The following is a 27,592-nucleotide window of genomic DNA, read 5'->3' as shown; positions in this document are numbered from 1 at the left end:
CAGAGCTCTGAAGGCATCTAGCTGTTTTATTCTTTGGGCTGGGGTTTTTTTTGGGGTGGTGGTGGCTTTCCTTATCCATTTTGGCTCAATAGCGGCTGGTTTCCGAAAGAAATCTCACGAATCCAATCTTAGGAAATGAAGTTTCTGTCTGAAATAGGCATCTCAGTTGCGTGTCGGCTGCTGAGCAGAAGAGAGACATATGGTTAAATCACCTAAATGAGCTTCTGTAGTGGACTCCTGCCTACTTCTAATTTTATGCCTTAGCTTTTCGTGGCAGCAAGGATGCTTTGTAATAAAGCAACCTGGTATGTGAATAGAATGTGCTTCGTTGCCTTGGAAAAACCACAATGACTCATTTCCTCTACCCTCCTCCATCCCCACACCTTAGAAGTTTTTTTTTTTTGGAAGAACTGTATTACACATTCCTTAATAAACAACCTGCTTAATTTCTATTTTGGGGAAACTAGAGAAATCTGGTTTTTTGTTGTTGTTTTTTAATCGGACACACCACCTACCGGAGAAAAATGGTGTGCCAAGGGCTCATCTTTCGAAAGTGTTTGACATAGGCTATCTCACTTTCCATTCTTTCCTTCTTTTTCCTTCCTCTTGGCTTTGTGGGCTTTGGTTTTCCCAAAACCGCCCCTCTGAACATCAGGGGCAAAGGGATGAGCGAAGTGGCCTCTGCGTTCAGTCTGAAACTCGCTGTATGAAATTGCACGCATCAAAGGAAATCTTGCTTTCAATCCGTGGCTTTGTCTGTTTATCTGAGTTTTGAGAGATGTTCGGAGACTCCTGAATGTGTTTTTTTTTAAAAGGAAAACCTACTTTTCCTTCACATGGTGTCATTTTTATTTATTTATTTATTTAGATTTATATACCGCCCTTTCCCGAAGGACTCAGGGCGGTTTACAGGGCATTTAAAAAACAGTCAATACAAACGTTAAAACAAATTAAAAGAGATTAAATAGAACCCTGAGAAAATTAAAACCCAGTTGAAATTAAGATTAAAAATATTCTCAGCCTGGGCCAGAGAGCTCGAAGATGCATCCGTGACACTGGGGAAGTGCTTTATCCCTCTGAGATTTCTCTCTTGTTGTGTTATTGATGGAGAATCCTCCCCCTGCCTCTGTTGTGCCTAATAACCTGTGAGATGGTCTCACGAGGTCGATGTTTCGTTAAGGTGCTTCCAAGTAAAAGGCATCACGCAGGAATGCAATCATTCAAAGCTTTATTTAACGATAACGTAAATAGAAAGAGTTCCCTGGCATGGAGGTATCCATGCCTGGGTTGAGCTCATGGATAAGCAAGCAAGCAAAAGAAAGAAAAAAGAGAGAGAGCAGCCCCTGAGCAGAGGTATTTATGGGGGGTCTCGGCCCCTCCCTTACCATAAAACTCTCTCGCCAATGGGGCTGCAGGGGCCGGGGAGCCCTGACCCACCAGCCTCTTTGCTCCCATCTGATGACCTTTTTTGGGGAACTGCCATGGCTGGCACAAAAACATCTAACATAACCAGACTTCATCTCACTCCCTAAAATGAAGGGCTAATACAATCAATAAAAGGTAATTAAAAAAAAAGTGTGTCACCAAGGCGCCTGCCTGCAAAGGAGCGCAAGCCAAGGATGTGAGTCACAAGCAGGTGGATCAGACCAAGCTGGGAAGGTTAAAAAAAAACACAAAACGAAAGGGAGAGGCCACAGAGAGTTCTTTTTCAAGATCCTGAAATGCTGAAACTTCCCATTCTTCAGATCCTGGAACTTTGACTTAGTAGCTTTTCAAGACGTGGCTGTTCTGCCCTTTGGTTTCCTGGGACAGCGGATTTCTCTTAGCCATGAGATTTAAAGTGGGCTATCCTTTTTTTTTTTGCTTTGCCTTAGCAAATGTCACAGATCAAGCCATTTCCTTTTGCACGGATCCCTGCTTATTTCAGATTGGCCCGTTCCCAGGGGAATGGCTGCTGGACTTCCTTTCTCAGCCTCCTTGTGGAAAAGGAAGTTTGTTTTCATGCTTCAGCCCTACAGAGGCTTGCAGAAGAAACTAAATCAGCATATTTATTTTTTTCTATTTGAAGCCAGGCTATTTAGAATTGCTGGGAGAATTGCTGCGAAGAGCTGTTTTACTTTGAAATGCAGAAGAAGAAGCCATTCCGTCACTGATCTGGTCCCCCCCCCAATAATACACAACACACATTTCAAGGGAGTGTGATCTTTAAGCAAGCAAGCAGGGAGAACAAACTGGAATTTGTCAGGGAAGATCAAGAAGAACCTTTCCCCCCCTCCCCCATTTCCTCTGAAGAGTGTGGAGGCAAGATGTGCCATCTTTGATTTCCTCTCTGAGGACGGAAAGTGAAGGCTGATCCACTTCCTGGAAGAGAAGGTGAAGGAGCTAGGAGAGTAACTTTCCACCTTTCAGCTTATCAGGATTTCTTGGGTGAAACACAAAAATCACTTGCCATGGAATCACAGTATTAAAAAGCCCCAGGGAGACAGGGCAGAAGGATGGACGAATAAAGTGGTAAAGACCCAGCCAATCAATTTGAATTCCTTTGGGGGGCTTTTGGGAGGCGGTGGGGGGGAGTTTCAACAGATCCCAATTCCCCCCTGCCCCATGTCTCCAGAAACTGGGGGAAGGCCCTATGATCTTTTGCGAAAGGAGGATTTTTGGACTCCTGTAGGAAAGGAAAAGAGGTACAATGGCCAGGACTGGGGGGGGCACCCCAAAATAAATACAAAAATATAGGAAAGAGTTATTTATAAATCATTCATTTGCTTGCTTGCAATGCTGGTAGTCTACACTCATCTCTTAGGGCTTTAAATTAGGGTGATGATTAAGTTGGTGTCAGCTCTTAGTGACCACATACATAGGTTTTCTCCACCACAATCTGTTTCTAGCCTGATCCTTCGTGTCTTCCAATGGTGTCTTAACGGTCCACGTTATGAAATGCATGACGATATAACCCCTAAATTAGAATGCTGCCATCCAAGACTGTTGAGGGCCCAAAGTTGACTGTGGGAATGTAGCGTACGTACTGTATCTTGGCATCTGCAAAGCATTTGACAAACTCCATGAGATTATTGTAGAGAAGATGGCAAAATCTTCTCTGTACTGGACGAGATTGCCATTCAATGATTTGGGTTGAATAGCCCTGCTGGCCATATTTATTTGTTGGCCACGTCCTTTCCCTGTTTAAGGAGGTGTTGAGTGTTGCAAAGCAGAAATCGGTTCTAGATCCTCTGGGGTTCAACCTAATTCTAAATGACACGCAGTGGGGGGGGATGGAAAGTACATTACATTTGCAGATGACACCGAGGATTAGTGTTGACAGCCCTACCAAACACCAAAGAAGATTTAGGAGAAACGTGCAAACATAAAGAAGAGCTAGTAAGATTAATGTCAGTGGGGACAAATAGAGAATTCCGTGTTTATGTAGGGAAAATTGAAGGCAGCATTATGGGATGGGGGAGATGGTACAGGATAGCAGTAGCTGCCAAAGATATGAGCGTCTTGGACATCAAACTGAATTATTAGCCTTCGGTTCAAGGTAGCTGCAAGTCAAGGGAGTTTAAATCTTGGGAATACCCACAGGTGTGTAAAGTTGAAGTCCAGGATAACTCGGTTGCTCCCCTCATTTAGGAACACACACACTGGATATTATAACTGAGAAGGTCAGTGAGAAATTGGGACCTATCCAGAGGAGAGGAACCAAGATGACAAGGGGCCTGGAAGGAAAATCTTGGACGTGTTGGGGATGCATAGCCTAAAAATGGAAGGCTAATTGAAGACCTGATAGCTGCTTGCAAGTATCTAAAGGCCTTTCATGTAGAGAAGGAGACTTGCACAATGTCGTTCCAGGTTGAAGTTAGAAGGGAGCCGGGGGTCGATGGGACATTTCCGAAGGGGTCCAGCTTTTTCAAGCGTAGAACAGAAGAGTGCTGGGTTTCCCTTTGCTGGAGTTGCGTCCACCAGCAACACGGTCATCCGTCATGGAGATTCCCAGCAGTGAATGTCTCTATGCTAGGCAGGATTGGACTAGATGACCTTTGAGGTCTCTTCCAGCCCTTACGTTTTATGGTTCTTTGAATGATTAACCATCTTGTTTCATGGGTTGCGTCACTCCTACCGCTTGGGCTGTCCTGTTTGTATTTGGGATTACAGATCGCCTCATTATAACGATACTAATGCATACGCTTGCTTAAAAGTCTTTATGTCTGGTTGCTGGAAGCACTTTATGAACAAGTAATGAGAGATCACAAAGGAGCTGGTGCGATGGGATTAAACATTCTTTACCTAGGAGTAGGCATGATTCAGCCAAAAGTTTTGTTTGCAATGAGGTCACCAGTAAGGGCTGTTAAAATAAGAAAGAAAGAATGGAATCCAGGAAATCTTTGAGGGCATAAGGCGAGATTCATACAACTTGCTATTCTTTTGCCAAGAGGAGTCACATTACAGCTCTACCTTTTAGCTATAGGCCATTTGCGGCGGGGTGGCGGGTGGGGAGTGAAGCTATAGTAAACTTGGAATAAGTAGCTGGTCCCAGATCTATAAACATGTCAGCTGTTCAAGGTGGATCGGCCTGGGAAGCCAGTGTCACAAAGGAGGTCACTTTCATTGTACAGCCATCACGGGCGAGTCTGAATGAGCTTCCCTCCTTCCTTCACTCTTATCTCAGGGAGATCTTGTCTTGAGACTTTACTCGGGTTATATTCCTGCCCAGAGTCAATTCCCTTTTAACACCGACTCTTGTCTTCTTGAGAGTGCCTTTCCTCCAGGCCCTCCAGGCTGTTCTCTCTGCCCTCCGCCCCAGGCAGCAGAACTGAAGGCAGGCAGGCAGGTGTTTGATGGCCCTTAGGAATGACCAGACTTTTTGGGAGGTGAGTGTCGACCGCCAGGCCAGGTAGAGCCGCTAATATTAGGCAGCTGCTATTGGCTTTTCTTCTCTTCCATGGGGATGAGACTTCTTCAGTTAAAATTTAACGGCAGAGGTTGGTTAACCTCTTTCACCTTATCTTGCAACATATGCTTCTTCGTTTATTGCTCCAGAGTCTCCAAGTCTAGACTTCTGACTGACCGGGACTGTTTTTGCTCAGCCTTAATTGAATGCCCTATTCCGTTATTGTTTTCTCTCTCTCTCTCTTCCGAAGCGAGAATTTGATTGATAAAATATTCCTGGGCTCCTCATTAGAGTTGCCTTTCAGTAGAAGCAGAGGTCTGGTAGCCTAGGTAGTGTCAATGTTTGCAGCGTTGTCTCTCTTATCGGAACCATGACAGCTAGGTAGAGAACCACAATTCTGAAGGCTGGTCAGTGGCACGAGGCTCACTTGGTCTCCTGTGACATAATGTTCAAGTTAAGTCTTTTCTCCCGACGGACCAGGGGCTGAGCTGAGCTATTTTTGGCCGGTTAACTGGATCAGAGCAAAATGTACCCAAACTAACCAAGTAAATATTTGCTGCTGTTCTCCCTGGGGGCTCCCAGCTTCATTCTGCCAATTCTCGTTGATTGCTATCCCAGCAAAAGCTGGGACATCTTATTTTTAGACTGAGTTCCTGAGCCCCAAGGAAAGCTTCTGCAGTCCTGTACATTTTCATCCAAATGTTTGCCTTGGTTTTGACAGGGGATGCTGCTGATAATGCAGAACAGGAATGCGTGCAGATTAAGAAAGAACAGGGTCCTTCGGTTGGGGAAATTCCCCAAGCGAAACAACCCAACGGGCTGAAGAGATTTACTACATTCTATTCCATTAAAAGGGACGCTGAGCTTGTCGATCAGATGGTCGGCAGTTTGGCAGGTCGAATCCCGAGTGCCGCGTAGCAGAGTGAGCGCCTGTTACTCGTCCCAGCTTCTGCCAACCTAGCAGTTTGAAAGCACGTCAAAATGCAAGTAGAAAAATAGGGACCACTCCGGTGGGAAGGTAACAGCGTTCCGTGCGCCTTTGGCGTCTAGTCATGCCGGCCACGTGACCACGGAGACGTCCTCGGACAAGCACTGGCTCTTCGGCTTTGAAACGGAGATGAGCACCGGCCCCTAGAGCCGGAAACGACTAGCACGCATGTGCGGGGGAACCTTTACCTTTACCTTATTCCATTTAAAAAGAATGATAATTGCTGGGCACTTTTTCCCCCAGAAAGGAAAATGGCAGCAGGGTGGGTAGTCACAAGAGCAGAATACCTATGTTCCCAGTAGGACATGTTTATTTTAACTAATTTCATTTAATTAAAGAAGAAGAGCCAAGTGAGATTACAAGAGTACATGTCGGTCTTTGTTCTTTGGGAAGATTCCTTACACCTGCATCCTGCAGAAAATATCTGTACCTCGGGAGCAGATCACTAGTTTTCATCCAGCTTGAGGCTGTGGAGGTCATGCCAGCTCATTGGGTCAGCCAGAGTTCAGTTCGGGGTATTTCTTAAATGCTGCCTACTTCCTGCCCCGTCTCTCTACACAACAATCTGCTTCCTTCTACTTTACATTTTCCCCCTTTATTGACTGTGCTTCTTCCTTCACGCTTACCCAGCTGAAGTGGTATCGAACGCCAGCAGCCTTTGTGAATTTATTCTTGTAAGGGGATTGGCAATTATCCGAACATTCCAATGTTTCCCGCTCATAATATCAGAACTGGGGGTCCGACACCCTTCTGGGTAGGCCTTTGGGCCGCCGTTTCTTCACAGCGTGCTTAGGGCGGGTGGATCGAAGGCACGACGAGGCCAGCGAGAAACAAAAACAATTCTGTACATCGGTATTTTCGTTAAGGCTCTTTCGTACCTGCGTTTTAATCTATTTAAGAGTTCTGGGCACTTGTTTAATCTTTTTTAATTTTTGTATTCTGTCTTTTTAACATGTATTGCCCTGTTCACCGCCCTGAGTCCTTCGGGAGAAGGGCGGTATACAAATAAAAATAATAATAATAATAATAATAATAATAATAATAATAATAATAATAATAATAATAATAATAATAATAATAATAATAATAATAATAATATCCCCCCCCCCAAAAAAAGCCCGCCGAGAATGTCCCTTTACGTTTGTGCTAAGGCAAGAGTGCTTGTATTAGTCAGAAACCATGTGTGTGTGTGTGTGTGTGTGTGTTCGTCTGTGGAGGGGGGGGCATGATATTGCTGACTTCCCATTGTTTTTCATATGGAGATGACTTCGCACTTCTCTGCTCCTCTCTGAATGGCCGAAGGTGCCCTAAAGTGCTGTGATGTGCAGAGAAATTGAGGGTGAGCTCTGAGCCCCCACCCTCCCTTGGCTGTGTTGAGCGGAGCAATCTCCCCATGGATGCTGCATTCCTGCAGACCTTCCGCAACGGCCTTTCTTCAAAGGTTGGTGGTTTCCTCCTGGCACAGTTTTTCCAGGGGATGCAGAAGAAGGCCCCGGGTTGCTGTACTAGCTCTTATTGAGCCCAACATACTGTACATCTTCCTGCTTATTTGCAGCGGAGGCGATGATCGGCCTGCTGATAATTAAAAAGGATGGCTCCCCAACTTAAATTAGGATTAAAAAGTGGAATGGTGGTAAAACGGAATTGAAATTTAAGGCGAGGGAGAGCGCTGAATCTTAAATATCCAACCGAATAAAACGAGAAAGCTTGTACTCGTCAATAGTGGATTGGTTTAAAGTGTGTTTTTTCAAGGTGGCAATGGAATGATTTTCACTGAGAATCTTCCCTTAGGTTTCCTTCCCCTGCCTTGATACTCTTCCCTAGGCCAAAAGAGAAGGAGCGAGATTTTAAGACATTAATCCCCAATCCCAAGAAACAAGGGCAGTAATTGAGGTTTTAATCAATGCTTCTCTCCTGGAGCCTTTGCACTGTGAGATGGGTGGCTAAATTGTTTGAATAACTCTGCAAGATGCATGCCCACATGTTGAGCCTTGGGAATGGGTAAAATGACACGACTGATGAATATTTCCCAGTTTGACTTCTCTGTAGGCAACATGTGTGAATCCGCAGTCTACTCCCCTCTGTTCTCCATCCAGCCTGCTAAGCCTTTGGCTTTCTTCTTTTCTCCTGCCTGCTGTTCCCTTTAGTTAAGAACAGCCCATGACTTGCCCACGTTCAGTCCTCTCATTCTACTGGAGCTTGCGGGCTGTGGTGCTCTGTTTTTGCCTGCCAACCTTTCCTTTGGAATCCGCTCATTTCAAATGTGTTGAGCTAACCGTGCCCAATAGCTCTAGACTGTGTTAACTCCGGGGTCACACTGTTGTTGTTAGTTGCGAAGTCGTGTCTGACCCATCGCGACCCTATGGACAATGTTCCTCCAGGCCTTCCTGTCCTCTACCATCTTCTGGAGTCCATCTAAGCTCACGCCAACTGCTTCAGTGACTCCATCCAGCCACCTCATTCTCTGTCGTCCCCTTCTTCTCTTGCCTTCAACCTTTCCCAGCATTAGGCTCTTCTCCAGTGAGTCCTTCCTTCTCATTAGGTGGCCAAAGTATTTGAGTTTTAGCTTCAGGATCTGGCCTTCTAAAGAGCAGTCAGGGTTGATCTCCTCTAGGACTGACCGGTTTGATCGCCTTGCGGTCCAAGGAACTCGCAGGAGTCTTCTCCAGCACCATAGTTCAAAGGCTTCAATTTGGTGCTCGGCCTTTCTTATGGTCCAGCTTTCACTGCCATACATTGCAACTGGGAAGACCATAGCCTTGACTATACGCACTTTTGTTGACAGGGTGACGTCTCTGCTTTTTAGTGTGCTGTCTAGATTTGTCATGGCTTTCCTCCCCAGGAGCAAGCGTCTTTTAATTTCTTGGCTACAGTCCCCATCTGCAGTGATCTTGGAGCCCAGGAAAATAAAATCTGTCACACACAACCCCCATAAAGTGGTACACTTGTCAACTCAGTTGGAGAAATCGTTCAGTGGAAATCCCAGTGGGCAAGTTGAGGATCAGCCAAGTAGCTGCGTCTCAGACAAATAGCCAAGCAGGGGCACGTTCCTCCTGGCACCGAGACAAGGTCACAGTGCTTACCAAGATTTTCCTAGCTCTGAACGAGTGCGTGTAGACTAATATGCAGCCTGGCATTCTGAGGCACGGCCGCTTGTCAGACTTGCCATCTTTTCCCCCCCTCGAGGTTGGCGCTTGCTGTGAAAATGAAAACACACAAAGTCGTGTCGCAGCTGTTTGCAAACAGGCATGTTTGCATTGTCATGCACTGGACAAATGTTTGCACTGTCGTGTGATATATCAAGTGCGGCCTGACACAAAATCCATCCAGCAGGGCCCGGAGCATGCACTGTGTAGACAGGCAGGTCCTAGAAATGCTGCAATTAAATGTACCTGGGTCATTCTGAGGGTGGAGCTGCGCTTCCATGGGACCGTGATCATTTTAGGGGAAAGTTAAATAAGGAGCTTTCTTGTGGCATACAAATACACGGGAATGTTCAGGCAGAATTTCCCTCTCCCCCCCCCCCCCAGTTTTCGTAGTGCTTCATAAGAGGATCTTCTCGATCCCTTTGCACCCATCAAGAACAGTGCCTATTTCTGTAGCGCCTAAAGGTAAAAAAAGGTAAAGGTTCCCCCGCACATGCGTGCTAGTCGTTTCCGCCTAAGACTTAATAATTCAGAAATCTGAACTGAAACGAGGGGATGCCGCTGGGAAGTTGCTGGAGAAATATGGCTGCCTAGTGATCTTCTTTTAATTTCCAAACTAGGCTTTGTGGTTTAGGCCTGACTGTTTCCACGGCAATATAAGAAAACAGTACTGTTAGATCATACTCTGGAGATCAAATTTCTAATTCCTTTGGAAATCGGATAAGGAGGAAGCCACGTTCACATTAGCAAAGGCCGCTGCTCCTTTATCAAGTGGTGCACATAAGTGCATCGTACCTTGCCTTGACCGGTCCCGAATCTCCTGCCCTTCGTTAGCTATCCGAATTCTAGTGTTGATATTTTCCCATTCCATACCCCTCCTACTCACATTTAACACATTGGGAAAGAATAAAATCACTTTTATTTAAGCTAGAGAATTATTTATGCCCAAACAAAAGTAAATTCTTTTATTTAAAAAAAATGTGCATCATGTTTAATATCGAAACAGTTCCTTTTTTTAAAAAAAAGTAATAAATATAAAAATAAATTAACATTAATAATGAAATATTGATATGAAGGAAGAGTAACTACCCAGAAGTCAAAAGAGTGCATTTAAGGAGCAGTTTGGAAGGAAGGAAGTATAAATAACAATAATGCTGACTTGCAAAGAGTGGTCTCTAGATTATTCTTGGCAAACCACCTTTCAGGTGAGGCTTGAGCAGAGACGGCGTAGTCTTCTTGGAAGTGCCAGGTTAGGTTCGTTAAAGAGCAAAAGAGTCAACATATAACTCCCTGAAGAGCAGCAAAAATCAAGAACAGAATATCCAGCAGTTCTCATTATACTGCTGCGGTCTTCTAAATGTGCATGGTGCTAATCCAATTAAAGCTAAAGCTTCCTATATAAGCTATAATTACGGACTTCTCCCCTTTGAATGTTAAAAGAAAAAGACCCTCAGATATTTGAGCGTGAAAAGGAGGAACGGGCTTTTGTTTCAGGAAAAAACCTCAAAAAGAGTGTGGCACGCCAGCCAGCCAGCGATGGACCAATAATCTCAGTTGCAGTAGTCAAGCGTTTCGGAAGCAAAATGGAGAAAGGAGATGAAAGAAGTGTGTGTAGGGGGGGGGGGGAAAGGAGTTACAAACATTCAGTAGCCTGAGGATCTTTCCAGGCTGGCAGAATGCCACGTGGCTGCTGTGCTTGAGGAAATAAGGCACCGTCCTGGATCCTTGCGTCAAGTAGCGGCACAAGGCATTTCCAAGATTCCTCAGAAGACAGGCAATAAATACGGGACGGTGAAGCGAGGCGCTTGACCGCCGCCAGCATCCTTGGTGAGAGAGAGGTCGCGTCGATTCTCCACTTCAAGTATATACCAGGAAGTCTGTGAATGCTTCTAGACCGAGCACGCCAAGAGCGGTAGCTTGAAGAGGGCAGCCGAGCTACCGCCGTCGGGCACAATTTCCTCCCGCTCAAATTGGAATGCCAATGGTGGTGACTTGTTCTTTCAGCCCGAGGAGGCTGTAGGCGATTCGCTTCTGGTGTCCTGGGAGACGCACGCCGATTCTCTTGATATCCCTGGTGATGTGAAAGAAGAGATGGAAAAAAGAATTAAGGGAGAACCTTGGCAGCTTTAGAGCCACTGGATAGCTTAGGCTTTCTTCCCCCCCCCCCCGCCGCCTTTTAAAATAGCCAATCGCGATATGTAATAATTCATTTGCTGTATATTATAGCCTCTGGGCAGTGGGATGGTCAATTCCCTTACAGAAATCCAAAGAGGCCAGATAGCCCGCTGCCTTTAATAACCCACTTTTGCTTTTCTGGCGGCATAAAATGGCTTAATTATAGGGTAGGTCTTTGGAGACTTTGCTCCTAAGAAGACAGCGGGCAGAGCAAATGGAATTTGCTGTAACTGCATATTTTTTGAGGGGTGGGAGTGGGGGGAACATCATCGTTTCACCCTCCTTTATTGTGAACGCGTGACGTTCTCATACACCGCTTGCCCTAAGTGAATTTTATAAAGGAAACAAAACATAAGCTCATCAGCGAAGGGAATGCCAGTGGAAAAAAATGAAGCATGCAAAAGTCTATAATTTCCCAAGCTACGTTCATGTGAATGCCTACGGATATTCTCAAAGACATCCAGGTCCCGGCTGTCCCGCGGTTGAAAAAGCACCTTTGGGACATCCGTGTGAACAGAAAGGAAAATGGCATTAAGCCTTCCCTGGAATGGATTTATTCAGAAAGGCGTCTTCTTCCGTTCACACGTAACGTTTGCACAGTGTGCATTTCCCCCCCACCCCACCCCGGTTGCTAAAGGTTTATCGCTGACTGGCCAAGAGAAGGTCTAGTTTTCTGTTTGAAAAAGTAAAAGCAAAGGCATGGCCTTAAGAGGAGTCCACTGGATGCTAAGACAAATCTTAGAAGAACGATGTAAATTCTTCTTCCTGCAGAGCAGAAAAGAGATCTCCAGAGATGGAGTGGGACGAGGTAGCCGGTGGCCTGGGGGGTCTAGAGCTCAGCGAGCGAAGGCCCGTTTCCCAGGACCCCCGTGCCTGCAAAACCACACTCACTCGTTGGTCATCTGCACCACCTTCTCAATGACGTTATAGCCAGCCTCTAGGAAGTGCTCGGTGTACTGGTGCATTTTGATGGACTCCAGCCACTCTGCCACAGTTCGGAAAGCAACTCCCTCTGAGCCGCTGGTGCTGGGTAAGCGGATGGAGATCCTTCAAAGACAAAGAAAAGGGCTCTTTAGACAGTTTCTCAAAAAAAAAGGGGCCAAGAACTTGGGGAAGGGTAACGGAGCGCACTTATTCCTGGGCCCGTTCTTACATACACGCTCCTAGGTCAAGAACCAGGGTCAAAAGAGCCAGTAGACCAAAGCTTTCCAAACTGCCAGAAACGGACAAGGAACTTGAGAGCAAGACATACCGAGGGTCAAACTCTGCCAAAGTCTTGAGTGACTCGGGAGCGCGGATGAGCTTGTCCAGGATGCTAACGATGTCAGTGAATTTAGGCCGCTGGCTTCTCTCTTGTTGCCAGCATCGCATCATCAGCTGGTAGATGGCCGAAGGACACTCCAAGGGGGCCGGGAGGCGAAAGCCCTCGTTAATTGCTTTCATGACCTATTTCGGAAAGAATACAGCGTTTGGGAGCCTGGAAAGTCCCAACCCACCCGAGGGGAACCATCCGTGCACAAAAAGCTCTTGACAGGGGACAGTTGGCAACCTGCAGCCTTGTTCCAAAGATAAGCGCTCAGCTAACCATCCGGCAAGACCGGGTGGCCAGATAGCGCACGCGTCGCCTCCTCGTGGGAATTTTCAAGGCCCTTTGGCTAAGCTGGAATCACAAGACCCACATTCATAGTTTGGGATAGATGGAATTGACCTGCGGCATGCTGTCTTTGCCTCTTCAAACCGAGGCCGGGTCCTCTGATGAGGGAGATATCTTCTGGACTAATGGAGCGTTATCTTGATTTTTGCGCTAGTTTTGCATCCTTTCTTTGAAGTGTGATAAAACCTTACAACGGTGCAAAAATGTTTAAAAAAATGCAAGAGAGGCTACGTTGGACAGGTGTCTCTTCGCGCCCCTTCCAAAGGGGAAGTCTGCCCCAGAGTGCCTGAGGAGATGAGAAGGGTAGAAAGAGGGAGCTAAAGGAGGGATTTCCTGACTCTTGAGTTGGGCCTGGAGTTGTGGGGGAATCCATCACTGGAGGGTTGCCAGGAATGTCTTTAGGCCACAGCAAGAGTCTTAGAAGGAGTCGAGGGGCAATGCAGGCGTGGTTGCCAGGGCTAAATCCTGCACCCGGCACCGGGGTCTGCCAAGGACCTACCTCGTGATTGGAGAGCTCCCAGTAAGGCCGATCCCCGTAGGACATCACCTCCCACATCACGATTCCGTAGCTCCAGACGTCGCTGGCAGACGTGAACTTGCGATGAGAGATGGCCTCGGGCGCCGTCCATCGAATGGGGATTTTCCCACCCTGAGTGAGAGGAGAAGCAAACCCGCCCATCAAAAAACCTGATGCTGGAAGGAGGCAAATCACAGAGGAACGTGTGTGCCGCCTTTAGAAATAATTACAAATAATGTATTTATTTTATAAACGTCGTCTTCCTCCGGCTTCAAAGACCTTTAATATTGTCGGCTTTCTAAACGTACGCCTTACCCCGTTTAGGCTTCTGCTAGGGTTCGCCTATTTGTACGGTGGCATCCTGGCTTTAATCGTGGTTTGCTAAACAAGGCATAGCGGCCTGGCTTTTGTACAGTGGCAAGCCCTAAGTCTTGCTTTGCAAGGCCAGAACATCCGTATACTGTATGTGAAGTGAATAGCGAGGTAGCCGCAGGTCTAGCAAGCGTTAGTGCTCTTTGTCAGATGTTAATGAACAGAAATCAAGTTTCGGTCTGGAGACTGGGCCAACCCCTCCCCCCCAGGTTTACAAACCTGGGAAGGGGCGTTTCTTCATTTCCCCACCCACCTTTCCTATCACACTGGGCTCCCACTGGAGTCTGTGGAATAAGGCAAATTCATCTGTTGACATCTTCCTTTTTAGATCCTTGTACAACCCCCCCCCCTTTCTCTTTTTTCCAGATTCTCATTCAACCTAGTGACGGTTCCCTTACGTCGTCCCTAGCTCTAGGCATTTTCCTCCAGCCGTAGTGGATCTCCCCCTGTTCTTCGCAGTTATCTTGGCAATCCGTCACTTCAGAGGCAAAAAAACCCCAAGCCATTTGGGATCACTTACGCTGGTGGTATAAGTAGCATCGGGATCGTCCTCCAGGACCCGGGACAGGCCAAAATCGGAGACTTTGCAGACCAGCTGGCTGTCCACAAGGATATTTCGAGCAGCCAGATCCCGATGCACGTAGTTCATGCTGGCCAAGTATTTCATTCCGGAAGCAATTCCCCTCAACATGCCCACCAACTGGATGACGCAAAACTCCCCGTCTTTTTCCTGTGGGGTAAAAAAGAGTGGAAGCATTTTCAGAAGCAAACGTGCAGAAGCATCCAGCGAACCGACCGAGGAGGAGGATTTAAAGAGGGGATCGAGTCTGGCCCAGACACACCTCCAAGCCCTCTCCATTTTGGAGAATTTGAAAGGGTGGATTCACAAGGGAGGATCGGGTCTCTTGCTTTACACGTGAGAAGAGGTTTGGCGGGGGGAAAGGATGTAGACCTACCCGTAGGAATTTATCCAGAGCACCGTTCTCCATGTATTCGGTGACGATCATGAAAGGCTTACCTGGAAAGAGAAGGGAAAACCCATTCAAGGTCTCATCTGTTCATCGCTGCAGCGGGGGCGGGGGAGTGATGTCTTGGAGCCAGAAACCAAGAACAAGCTAGGATTCTACCCGGCACTTACATTTGGAGACAACTCCTTCCAAATGAATGATGTTGTGGTGACAGAACTGTCCCATGATGCTGGCCTCGCTCAAGAAGTCAATGCGTTGCTTTTCGGTGTAACCAGATTTCAGCGTCTTTATGGCCACAGGGATCTCCTTCTTGCCACTTTTCAGAATGCCTTTATAAACTTCGCCAAATTCTCCTGACGGAGGGGGGGGAAAAAAAACAACCCAGAGGTGTGAAAAGAAGAATCTTGATTTGTGATGGAACGGGAGATAACCTTTTTTTCTGAATAAAGGCAAACACCTTGAACAAATCGATCCAAGCTGCCCCAGGGGGAAGGCAGCCACGTTCTATTCCCTGCCCTGTTTGAGACGATTGGAATCCGTACCTGCTCCAATCACTTTCTGTCGGGAAATGCTGGAAGGGGGGATCTCGGTGGTAAACTTCAGGACCGCCTGATTGGGGTCTTCGTAGGTGTGGGGATCCACATAAGTCTTCAGGGGTTTGAGCTGATCTGCAGAATCAAAGGGATTTTAAAAAAGAAACCGGGAATGGCGCATCAAGGCTTTGGAGAGAAGCTCCGCTGCTGTTCGGTCAGACCCCAACCCAGCCTCTCTTAACGATTGGACGGCAATAGGTGAACACGTGCTTTTTTTCCTTTTAAAAAAATATGAAGAATGAATATTCCTACTCGGGGCCTAAACGGATTACTGTAGTTTGGATCCTTTCCAAAAATGTGCAGCGTCCCAGTTTTGTTCAATTTTCCCAGCGCAGTCACACAATCAGGGACTCATACTCACCAGATCTGGAGAAGTAAACATCTTCGGAAGTTTGCCGGGCCCGCGAATTCTTTTTCCTAAAAGAAATTTGGAAGGATTAAGCGATAGCTCCTGAAAGACAGCAGAGTCTTTAACTCCTCCCGCGCGTGCGCACAGACACACACACACACAAGAGTCTCTGGGCATTTGGATTAAAGAAGCCTTTTTTGTAGTCCTCCTCCTCCTCTTCCATTGTTATTAAAACTAGGGGGGCTGTTTTCAGCAGGAGCCCCAGGAGTTGTTTATCAATCTCAGCTGCTGCATTCAGGTTCTCCCTTCTGCACAAATGGCGCACTGGGCCTACGATTAATTGTTAATTTTCTTGCAGGTTTAAAAACCCGGATAAAATGCCTCTCTCTAACGTAACATGCTTTCTTCTACTGTCATTCTTACGGTAAACCCAAGAGAAATTATTAAACTGACAGACATTTCTCCAAAGGCTAGATGTCGGTCTAGATTCTTGGTCATCCGGACGGAACTCTACATTTCCTTGGACTAAGCCGCCACTGCCACCTTCCCCCCCTGCTTCACACCCCCTCACAATTGAAGAAACTCCAGCCTGGGAAGTGCAGCGGCTGGCAAAAAGGTGAGGCGACTGAAAGGGCTTTGAGGCATTTCACCCACCGCCCGCTCTCTTCTCTGAGCGTGAAGATTTTGTATTGTTTCAATAGCCACAGAGCTTGTTACGGTGGAGGACAAAAATATGGCATTTTTGGCCCGCCCCAAATTCCTCCTGTTTGAAAGAAACGGCACCTTAAAACAGTACACACACCTCTGTCGAATGACCAGGAAAAGGATCACAATGACAGCAAGCATGACGACGAAGCCGGCAATGGACCCTCCGAGGACCGCGGCGGTATTCGCACCTTCTGAAGCTACGGAGACAAGAGGGCGGGCGGGCAGCTTTTTCAGAAACACACATTCCCAGGATAGGCGGTTCTCAAGTGGTAACTCTGCCCCAATTATTGTGTTTTATTTCCCCGGAGGGGACGGCGGCGGGGGGGGGGGGGAAAGGAAACCCCAAAGCAAACTCACTTTCCGGCAGTGTTTCGAACTCATGCTCCATGCCGTGGGCTCCGTGACCCTCCTGAGTCAGCGCCTGGACGCTCACCAGGTACTTGGTCTTGGGAGTCAGCTTATGGAGGGTGGCTGAGTTTCCTTCCGAGCGCAGGACCGAGTAGCTGTTTTCATCCTTCTGTAACCACCAAAACAAAAAAACCACACCCCTTGTGGCTCACTTTTTCTACTACAAAATACCAGGCCCCCCCACAAAAGGAAGTTGTCACGGATAGCAGAGAGTTATGTATACCTTCTTCTTGTAAGTAACCTGGTACTTCCAAACGTGGCTCTGTTGGCGAGGAGGGACAGTCCAAGACAACGTTAAACTGGTAGCGGTGCGACTGTCCATGGTCACCGAAGTTACTCTTGGCGGTTCTGCACAATGAGGAAAAGGAAGAAGGAGGGCTGAGAAAATCCGCCCCTAGCCGGTTACGCTTTCCCCACAATTGCCTTTGCCAGATACGAGGACATTAATTGCCTAATTGCCTTTGCCAGATACGAGGACATTAATTGCCTAATTGCCTTTGCCAGATACGCGGACATTAATTGCCTAATTGCCTTTGCCAGATACGAGGACATTAATTGCCTAATTGCCTTTGCCAGATACGAGGACATTTAATTGCCTAATTGCCTTTGCCAGATACGAGGACATTAATTGCCTATCAACCCACACTGGATTTCCAGAATCGAAAACTGCTCCCTTTCGGTAGCGGGACATCTCAGCTACTTGAGTGCTTCGTCATGTGAAAAGAGGCTGCCGCAAATGAGAAACCTTTCCCCATTCTGTAGCTGGGATTAGAATTTGGAGAGGAGCCACACAAACCTTTTCAGGTAACTATCTTAAGTGGCTTTGCCGATTTTTGCTTTCGGAAGACCACAGTCTTTTGAAACTGAGGGATTTGGCACCGTTTTACAAAGTTATCTCTTTGGATGTAGATGAGTCTCATCGAAGTACCAAAGGACGGTAGCCTGTCTTAATTCATTCCACCCAGGGGCTACGAACCAAGAGCCCTGGGCGATAGGCATCTCACCGTGATCACTAGATCCCATCGCTTTAATCGGGTTGCGGTACCCAAGGCCCTTACCTGTCTGATTGACACTGATGCTAGTGACTCCGTAGCTGCGCTGGGTACTGAAGGACGACACTCCATTATAAGCCTCTACGGTGAACGTGTAGTTGACGTGGGGCTCAAGATCACTAATCGTCAAAGAAGTGCCAGCGAGTCTGTTGGGATTGTCTGAATAGCGGACAATAGTGTCGCAAGGCCGGCAGTCCCCCGAGTCTGGCCAGCACTGTTCGCACGATACACGGTAGGTGACATCTTGGCGGCCCCCCGTGTTCTGGGGCGGGGACCAATGCAGCTGGACTTTAGCACCCAGACCGATTGCCGTCACCCTCCGAGGAGCAGAGGGCGGTTCTGTCAAGATAGGAGACAAAAAGAAGAATTGGAAAAAAAAATCATGCCTGGATCTCTGGGATGGAGTACCAAAGATGACTACTTAAAACGAGCAATTTAACTCATTAACCGCACATTTGCTCTAAGTTTCCATTGTGTATCTCTCCACCCTTTATCTCCCGGTGCCTTTCCTTCCTCTTCTATTCTGCATTTGCTTCTTCCTTCCTTCCTTCCTTCCTTCCTTCCTTTGATGGATATGGACAAAGCAAAATTGTAGAAGCCAATCTCAAGGGTTTTTTTTGATTGCAGAATCGTTTCACAAAACAGAGGCAAAAAGTCGGAGTGAATAAATGAGCATCGCTCCCTTCCCAAGATCCGATAACACCCACAGACTGTATTGTCCAGCGCTTATCTCAGCTGCTTTAGCCCGGATAAGGGATAAAAGCGATCCTCCTTCCTGGAACCATCATCCCCAGCCCCAATTCTGTTTCTCACTTACTTGTGCACGCCATGGAAACCGGATCACTTGGAGCCCGGAAGTAGCCTTCCTCACAAGGACACGAAGTGGAGCCTTCCGAAGACGGCAGCGTGTGCAAGGGACACTTCAAACAGGCGCTGTTGGCGACATCTTGTTTAAAGAATCCAGGCGAGCAAGCTGAAAGGAAAACAATTTTTTTTTGGTAACTCTCATTTCAACCAGCAATTAAGCCAGGTTTGAGCCAGTGAATGTAGTTAGATGGAATCCGCTCCGATCAAACGCAAAAGACACGGATTAATAGTGGATTAGGCGCAATTCGTTTTCTTGGTCTTGAGTCTCCACCTCTAAACTGGGAACGAACGTATTACGAGTACTTAAATAAAACCACATGTCCAACAGAGCGCACCGGGATGCTTTCACAATGAAGCACTGCTCGGAGGGAGAAAAAAGGCCAGAGTTTTGAAAACGCAGCTTCAACTTGAAACGGAGGGCGAGACGGGAAGGGCGCACGCACACACACACACACACACACACACCAACCGAAGTGGGTGAGATCAGAGCATCTGCCTGCTGCCGTTTTTGGCTTTATAGCATTTCTTGCCGATATCGGCAGGCTCGGATGGCGGAATATTGTTGTAATTTATGTTGGCAGGACCGGGCTGCAGAGAAAATTACTGTTCCAGTTAAAGAGTATTCACCTTTACTTCCTGGACAACTACAGTCTTCCGTCGGAAATGAGCTTTGCTCCCCTGCGAGTTGAGTCACTTCCGCTACAGTTCAGTAGAGGATGAGGCTTGGGAAGCTCTGGTTTGGAAAGCCCATCTACTTGAGAGCTAGTGAAGGCCATTTTGAAGGCCACTGAAGTCACAGGCTGCCCGCCTCCCCCGCTACACCCCCAGCAGGGGCACCAATCGGTCTTTCCCATCTCCCACCTCTCCTTAGGAAGAAGCTTGGAACAGTCAGGGCTTTTTTTCTCACAGAACGCTCAGAACGGAGTTCCGGCACCTTTTTTGGATGGAACCTTGTAGGGTAGGCAAGGCGGGTTGTATGACATGTGTGAGTTCCAGCACCATTTTCTTTTACAAAAAAAGCACTGGGAACAGTAATGAGATTCCCAGAAAATCAAGCGCTATGGGGTGGGAAGAAAAGACACAGATGGGCTCCCCACAGCAGGCATTTGCGAGAAGGCACGCCGGGGCTGTTTTTGCATGGCTGGTTCCTTTTGTCCTGCTGGAATTGCAGCTCTGGCAGAAGATTTGTCAGCGGCATAGAGTAGGTGGGGAACCCCTTTGATGACCGATGCCGCTTTAGGCCCAAGGGCCCCCAGATTCAAGTCCCCTGTTCAACCAGGACTGGTCACTTGAGTGACTCTAGGGCAGGGGTCCCCAATGTGTGGTCCATGGACCGGTACCGGGCCGCGGCATGCCAGCAACCGGGCTGCACAAACAAAGCCCCATCCACGGGATGCAGGCAGTGCACAAAACCACGCACCCCTCCGGTCTGCGGAAAAACCTCTTTCCACAGAACGGGTCCCCGGTGCCCAAAAGGTTGGGGGGCTCTGCTCTAGGGCACTTTGGCAATCCACAACTCATGTATTTCTTCTGAGATTCGAGTGAGTAGAAAGGGGAAGAAAAAAAAAAGCGTGGATAACCGAGGCCCCAAATAACGTTCTACCTCCCCCACTTTGTAATACAATCTTCTTAAAACTTCGTAGATTTAATATTTTAAGCTCTTTCTGTCTTTCCAAAACTCCTCTCCCGGACTGGAACTTTTATCACCACACAAGGATTAAATCGAGCAAACAATAGAGATTACACGTTGAATAGAAAAAGCCAGTCTGGGTTTTGAAAGCGGCTTCTCCAGAAATAACATTGCCACTCCACCTTCTTCTTCTTCTTTTTTTTTGTGTGTGTGGTCCCTTTTCAGTCTAGAGGGAAACAAAGGGGAGGCAGTAAACCTCCCCTATATAAATGGGCAGGCAGGAAGGAGGGGCTGGTGCCCACAGCCCTTTCTGAAGGAGGAGCAGTATGCACTGGGCAGGGATGAGATGGCTGGGCCTCTGGAGGCCCAGAGCAGCACAGGCAACATTGAAGATGCCACTGAGATCTCGGAAGGAATGTTTTTGATGTGCAGTGTGACTGTTTGCCCCTTACCGTTTCCTTCCCACCAGCCCAGAAATGCAGGCAGCTCCCATTACAATGAGTTGTCGATGGGACTCATGACAGATGTTAACCATAGCTGCTTAGAAAACGCTCAGGCGGTATTTCCCTCATTCCTCCGCTCATCTTGGTCACCCACTGACTTGCAGTTTTTCCCATGCCGGGGATGGAATTTAGGCCTACCTTCATGCCAATTATGTACTCTTGCTATCAAACTAAATCTCGACACTGTTACCATTGTCTCATCACAGCGGTTGAAAAGCTGGCATGCTAGTAGATTTCAATTTTAGGATTATTTTTTTTATAAAAAAAAATCCGGTTGCGGCTATTATTTCATCAGAGACGGTTCAGTAAAGCCAGGAAGAAAAACAGGTGCTCTGTCTAGAGAATCTATTCCAGGGTTCCCCAACCTCTGGGCCGTGGCTGACTTCTGGGCCTCGAGCCCTTCGGAACCGGGCTGTGGAAGTGGCGGGCAGGCGGGCATGCATCCGGGTGCATCCCCACTTGCGCAAGATGTGGGCAAGCGCGGGCGCGCACACTCCACTTGGGCGAGCGGCAGATGTGGGTGCCCGCCGCTCGCATGGAACCATCCCTTCTCTCCCCCTCCCGGCTCCGCAAAACCGGAAAGGTTAGGGAACATTGACAGGTACGTAGGATCTCTTGCTGTAGCTCCTACGGCATGTCCTCTAATCAAGATCTGAAAGGGCAAGTGGGCGGCGGGGGTGGGTGGGTCTTTTTAACAGTAACTTTGGCCGTAAATTGGCCAGACGTGTGCAGCAGCAGAGAGGAGACTGGCACATGGTGAAGAGTTCTGGGCGCATCTTAAAACTGGAACAGGGCCACCTTCCTCCCCCACCCACCCCCTTCTCTTTCTCTGCCTCGGGGCCGAAGGGGGCCATGTACAATCAAACAGGCATGTTGAGGCTCTGCCGAAGGCTTCGCGGGCAGGTGTGCCAGCAGCTGCTTCCCTGGCATTAACAGGGAGTGGTGGTTATAATGGATAGTCAGGGTGTTGCTGAACTGACTGCGAGACCGTACGCATGGTCTGAGGAGCTCTGCGGCAGTTTAGATTGGCTAAAACTCTTTCTCAGAATGCAGACTCTTCCAGCAACCCCGCCCTTGATTGGTTGGGATTCTAAATTTGCCTTTTCACATTCGAGAGGGAAATTCCGACACCACCAGTCACAGCATTAACGCTTTGCGGATATTGATTATTCCCCCAACGCGGCGGCGTGACATCACGTCGGAGGAGCCTCTCCGCCGAAATCCAATGAGTCAGTTCTGATTTCTGCATTAAATTAGCCGACTGGTAGAGCTACCAAACGAGGCTACGAAAACCTGGATGATGGTTAAATAGCAGCCAAAGAGTTACCGAAAAATACCACTGGGTCTGCAGTCCAGATCTTGTAGGAGTTGGGGAGGTAAAACGCTGTGCTTTTGAAACCGGCAGCGCGGATAATCTCTGAAAGGCTGTAGGTGAAGTTTATGCTTTGTGCTTCCCATTCAGAACAGGCTCCTGGGTAGGGTGAGGCCCAGACAGGACATTCAGAGGAGGAATGACTCTTGACTTAAGCAGCAGGTTGCTCTTCGGAGTAGATGCTCCTTCTCTTCTCTCCAGCCTTTTGCAGTGGGAAGCTTTGGCCCTAGCCCCAACGGGGGTGGGGGGGCACCAGGTTCCCCTAAGACTAACCTAAAAAGCTAGGACCGCCTCCGCATTTGGGCCCTGGTGACGCTGGTTATCAGGGGCCAAATGGGACTGGGGTCAGGCGGGAGGGAAGTGTGATAATGGCCTATGAGATAAGCCCCACAGCGAAAGAGGAAAAGAAGGGGGGGGGGCATTGGGAAGCCTGTGTGCTCAAGAGGGCTCCATAACCTTGAGAGCTCCATATCTCTCTCTCTCTCTCTGCAAACTCCAGGCACATTCCTGAGGCACAATCTGCTTGCCTCAGCCCCCTTGCGCGCCTAGATACCCCCCCTCCTCCCTGCTTAGGGACTAGGCTTGCTTTATACAACATGCTGGCTTTGAAAAATGCTGCTGCTGCTGCTGTCTGGAACATTCCACCTGGCCAAGGAACGCCTGGCCACCCGTGGGGACCTCAGCGGACTTTGTCAGGCCCCGTGATTTGAATCCTGACCTAAGAGAGATTGGGGTCTGCCAATGTGCAACGCAGGAGGGTAAGGTCAGAGTGGTACCGCGCAGGCGTAGCTTCTGAAGCGGAGAAGAACCTGTCGCGTCAGAAGGCCCCATCGGCTGCGCCAGGGGCCTGCGGGATCCGAGATCTCCCCTGCCACCCTGCTGTTCTTGTCGAGCAGGAACTTGAGCCAGAGACGGCACACCCCAGCCAGGAGACAGAGGCTGTCTCTCTTGGGTGGAAGCTCAGAGGGAGGGGATTGGCTGGCTCTCCGGCGCTTCCTGCAGGGCCAAAGCACACCTGCACAGCCTCCCGCACCACACCTGTAGGGTGGCCGCAAAGGAGCCCTGCGCTTCCTCTCCTGGCAGGCATCCAGCTGCAAATGCTTCCCATATGGTCAGTTCCAAGGCCAGGCTCAGTCCTAAGGACCCCGCCCGCTTATTTCCCCACAGGAAGGGCAAAGCCAGGGCAAATCCCCCTTCCTCTGCTTGGATAGTCGATGCCCCCCCCCTTCTCATGTGGCTGCCAAGCTCTTTGATTCACCCCAGAATAAGGGACTAGAAGTTCCATTTTACTCTTTCTGCTCAGCCTCATCCCAGCAATATTCCAGCCCCCCCCCCAGCCCAACCAAACGAAAATGCGATAGAAGAGCCTGCTTCCCTTGGGTTTGTCATCCTAGAATCTGCACATCGCTTCACTTTCCTAGAAACCCGAACTGGTATTATTATTATTTTTTCTCCTTAACTTTTTAAAGTGCTCATTTATTCAGTGCCTGGCAGGCAAGAAAATCAGCAAGCCGACGTTTACTTACCTTTGCAGCTGTCCCCCTCTTTTTCGTATCCTTCTCGGCAAAGGCACTCGCCGATAGACACCAGCCACTCTCCGTCCGAGTTGCAGTGCATGAAGGGTTCCTCGGTGGCCACGGCTTCCGCCACGCAAGCCCCCGGCACCTTGGCCAGGTCCTGCGAATCGGCCCCAGCGATGGTTTCCGGGAAGCTGGCCATATTGCGGAAGACCGCGGGGCACTTCTTGTAGTAGATCCGGACGGAGAGGAGCGCCACGCAAGCCCCGATGTCCTGGAAGGCCACGTAGAAGCCCTTCCGGGTGAGGGGCCCGACGGAGCGCACCTCCACGTTGATCTTCACGTTGCGGGTGCTGAAGTCTTCCAGCAGGGTGATCTCGTCGGGGGCAATCGTGTCGATCTTTTGGAACTGGCGCTTCTGGAAGTTGATGCCGTAGTCGACGTCCGACTCGGCGTAGAAGAGGTTGAACGTCTCCTTGCAGGTGCCCGTCCCAGGGGAGAAGGTGTTGCAATCCCGGACCGTGAACTGGATTTCAATGAAGATACGTTGGGCCTCCCCACGGTAGATCCAGTTGGTCCGCAGCCAGTTATCCTGGTCGCCTTCCTGCACGTTGCAGACTGAGTAAATGTAGATGAGGGATTCGTTCATGACGTTCTGAAGGAGATCCCACTGGTGGACAGGAGGAGAAGACATCACGGCATTGCTTTTGGCACGGCGCACAGCCAGAGAACTCCTTGCTCTGGGCCCTGGCGGCAAATTCTAATAAAGACTTCTTAATCTACGTTCATCTAATCTCACCTGGTCAACCGGGGCTAGGTCGTTGCTTACAAAAAATGACCAAGGGCCTAGATGGATTCCCCTGGCTCTCTTCAGATTAAGAGCAGTGTTGCCTTGGCCCACTTCAGCTTTTTCTAGTTCCCAGAGCTACTTTCCGATGGCCATTTTGGCGTCCTTTTCCATTTGTCCCTCCTTTCCAAAACCAATTAATTTAGCAATATCCTATCGCCGGGCCGTTTAACCCAATGGAGAAACGGATTTTGTTCAGCCTTCTTCGCCCTGCTACTACCGCTGCCCTGCATCTAGTTACCTACGCTTGAAGGAGTATTTTTTTTTCCCTCGCCGGCTCCCTTTTAAAAAAAAATGAAAAAACGGATATTTAAAGCAAAGCTTGTTTACGCTTTGCACTAGAGGGAATCTTCACCCTCGGAAATTTAGTGACCGATGAAAGCTGACTTCAAAGCTGACTTTCCCCCCTACACACACACAACACCAGCAGCAGCAATTTGGCAAGAAAGAACCCGGAACTTAACTTACCCCTTTCCCGTAGGGATGATTGAGCCATCCAAGATCGCCCTGGGCCTTGGCGAAATCGAGCAGGACAACTAGGAAGAAAAGGGGACAGATGCCAAAAGATGCATTTTAGACAGTGTCACCCTCCCGACGGTGGGAAAACCGATAGGAAATCTTTAAAGCTCCAGAAAGGCACAAAGAATTCAGGACGGGGAAGGCTAGGCCCGCAGGACGTACGTAACAGGGGACCTCTTGACTGAACTGAATTCAGCTTCATCTCTGCAGAATGTCGGTGCTGAGCAGCACCTGAGCGACTGGAATGGGGTCCAAGTGCCTGTAATTCCCTATTGTGTCAACAGAATGCCCCCCCCCAAGCAGGATTGGACACAACGGAGCAAGTTGAAGTGTGTGGGGGGGTGTCTCTTAAATCTCCTGGCAGCTGGGCTTAGGGAAGAAGTAAGTATTTGGAGCGATTTTCAGCTACGCTCAAAAAGTTTCCGAATGCCCTACCTCTCTTTCGATTTTTAAAACGCATTTTCGTCTCAAATCCACCCGAACGCTGTCACTCACACACCTGCGTGCAACAACGGTCGCAATAACTCCTCCTCATTATCGCAGTGCAAAACAAGACTCCTTTAAACAACTGTTTAGATTATGCATGTGGTTTTTTTTGTTTTTCTTTCTCCTCCCAAGAATGTCAGGGGGGGCAGCCAGTTTAAAGTTCAAATAAATCTTTCCGAGCCGTGTCTGGGTCCCTCCATTGTGCAACCCTTTCAGAAATCCCTGCCTGCTTTTTAAGATCCAACAAAAGTGGCTCCCCGTGAGAGGATCATTCTTTTGAGATCTGCACGGCAGCATCATGGGGCGGAATTACAAAAACAAAAGAACGACAGACCGGAGCAAGTTTTGGATGAGCTGAAAAAAACAAAAAACAACCTAGCCAGAAGAGTTCGTAACTCCACACACCCACATCCACACCCTGGACTGCCCAGCTTTTTAAGGTGTTTGTGGTCCCAAGCTTAAACTTCCCAAATCTTTATAGATACAAAATACATTTTGCAGTAGCTGCTCTGCACCCGTGGAAGCGTTGCCCCAAGTGTTGTCCAAGATCCAAGGCACGGAGCATCCCCTGCCCGTTGGCTCTCTTTTTCCCCCCTCTATGGGCTCCTGGCAGCAGAAGGGGCCCTTGCAAGAGCCAAAGGCTGTTTTAATCCTGGCTTGCTGCCACGCGATCTTGATAACGCCTCACCTTTCCGTTCTTGCATTTGGACCCAAGAAGTGGGAGAGTCTGAGAGAGACAAAACGGGGACCAGGCGAGAATCGTCCGGGGTATAGAAGGTGAGGCTTGACGTGGGTTTAAAATCGCATCCGCTTCACAGGCCGCCCAAAGGACTCTTCTTCCTCGTCTCAGAACGAGACTGCTGCACGTGTCAAAAAGGGGCAGCGTGCAGCGGGGGGCGGGCACCCGATTGCTTATTTTGCCAGGATTTCCCCCAGTCCTTTTTACAGCAGTCTCTTCCCCCCCACACACACACCCCACTGCAAAGCTAAGCCAGCCTGAACATGTGGAGGTCCCCGTTGCCTCGTAGTCCAGGTGCCCCCCCCCCTGTTGCATTTCCAGCTCCTCCACTGCCATCCTAGAGACCTTACCGGCTCCGTCAGGCCTCTGGAAATTCTTGAAACCCCCCCCCACCTGCCTTCTGGGGCCCTGTGCTTCCCTGTGGGGTGGGGGTGGGGGTGGGGGCCATCAAGCTCCCCTGGCACACACAGCCATTCATTTCTGCAAGAATGGCCAGGAGATGTAAGGCTCACCAAGTCCAGGTTCGCAAAGAGCGTGCGTGCGTGGGTGAGTTAAATCGGGAGTGGGTATTTAAGATAAAATTAATGCGCGTTCTCTGCCTAGAATGGAAGGCAGCTTACCGCCCCCCCCCCCACTTTTGAGAACCCGCTTTGGTGGTTCAGACCCAAAGCTCCCGTCGGGCGTGTTCGATCCAGATCAGGTGGCCCAAAGGCAAGCAAGAGACCTCTTTGGGAATCAATATTCAGTCTCCGTTGCCCCGATGGAACCACCCTCTTCCGGATCAACAGGGTCGCCCAGCTCATTGGGTACATTGACAAATCCAATCCGTCTCTCTCTCTCTCTCTCTCTCTCTCTCTCTCTCTCTTTGCTGTCCCAGTAGCTCCGGTGGGAGGTGGGCAACCTCCCAAGAGACAGCCAGGGCGGGGTCCCCGTTGAGCTTCAGGGTCAGTCAGGCTGGGCTTCAATTCTTTCCCCCCCCTCACCGCCCCACTCTGAATCTAGCCCTGCATCTTGGTCTGGGTTCCTGACCCTCATCAATCAGGAGAAGGAGCTTAAGGAATCAACCGTCGTCTCCTCCCAGAGTGTTTGTAAGCAACATCTGGAACAGCTTTTCTTTCCCACCAATTTCCAGAGTTAATTTTAAACTTCACCCTCTCTTCCCTCTCTCTTTGACAGCGTGCAGAATTTTTTTTGCTGCCTGTTTTTCAATCCCATGCAAAGCCTGGGCTGCGGGGGTGGGTGGGTGGAAAGAGCCCACAATTCTACGCCTGGCTAAGGATTCATAGCCGAAGCG

The 27,592-nt window shown here is 48.8% G+C and overlaps 1 protein-coding gene across 1 annotated transcript in view; it reads right to left on the bottom strand.

Annotated features, from left to right (window-relative positions):
• Window positions 1–10,017: 10,017 nt before the first annotated feature.
• EPHA2 (EPH receptor A2) overlaps window positions 10,018–27,592 on the bottom strand; it is a 24,496-nt gene continuing 6,921 nt past the window's right edge. Inside the window, exons 2-17 of the mRNA XM_081341238.1 lie at window positions 25,023–25,090; window positions 23,717–24,377; window positions 18,636–18,791; window positions 17,825–18,157; window positions 16,990–17,114; window positions 16,716–16,875; window positions 16,453–16,555; window positions 15,663–15,718; window positions 15,251–15,376; window positions 14,879–15,061; window positions 14,697–14,758; window positions 14,261–14,470; window positions 13,351–13,500; window positions 12,450–12,643; window positions 12,089–12,244; window positions 10,018–11,093 (exon numbers count right to left, since the gene is read on the bottom strand). Coding sequence (XP_081197364.1) covers window positions 10,988–11,093; window positions 12,089–12,244; window positions 12,450–12,643; window positions 13,351–13,500; window positions 14,261–14,470; window positions 14,697–14,758; window positions 14,879–15,061; window positions 15,251–15,376; window positions 15,663–15,718; window positions 16,453–16,555; window positions 16,716–16,875; window positions 16,990–17,114; window positions 17,825–18,157; window positions 18,636–18,791; window positions 23,717–24,377; window positions 25,023–25,090 — 2,849 coding nt within the window. The 3' untranslated portion in view covers window positions 10,018–10,987. The remainder of the gene's footprint in view (window positions 11,094–12,088; window positions 12,245–12,449; window positions 12,644–13,350; window positions 13,501–14,260; window positions 14,471–14,696; window positions 14,759–14,878; window positions 15,062–15,250; window positions 15,377–15,662; window positions 15,719–16,452; window positions 16,556–16,715; window positions 16,876–16,989; window positions 17,115–17,824; window positions 18,158–18,635; window positions 18,792–23,716; window positions 24,378–25,022; window positions 25,091–27,592) is intronic.

Source organism: Vipera berus, assembly GCF_964194415.1.
Source record: "Vipera berus genome assembly, chromosome: 17".
Classification (NCBI taxonomy): Eukaryota; Metazoa; Chordata; class Lepidosauria; order Squamata; family Viperidae; genus Vipera; species Vipera berus.
Note: the sequence above shows the minus strand (reverse complement) of the source record. Positions and strands in the feature narration are given on the sequence as shown.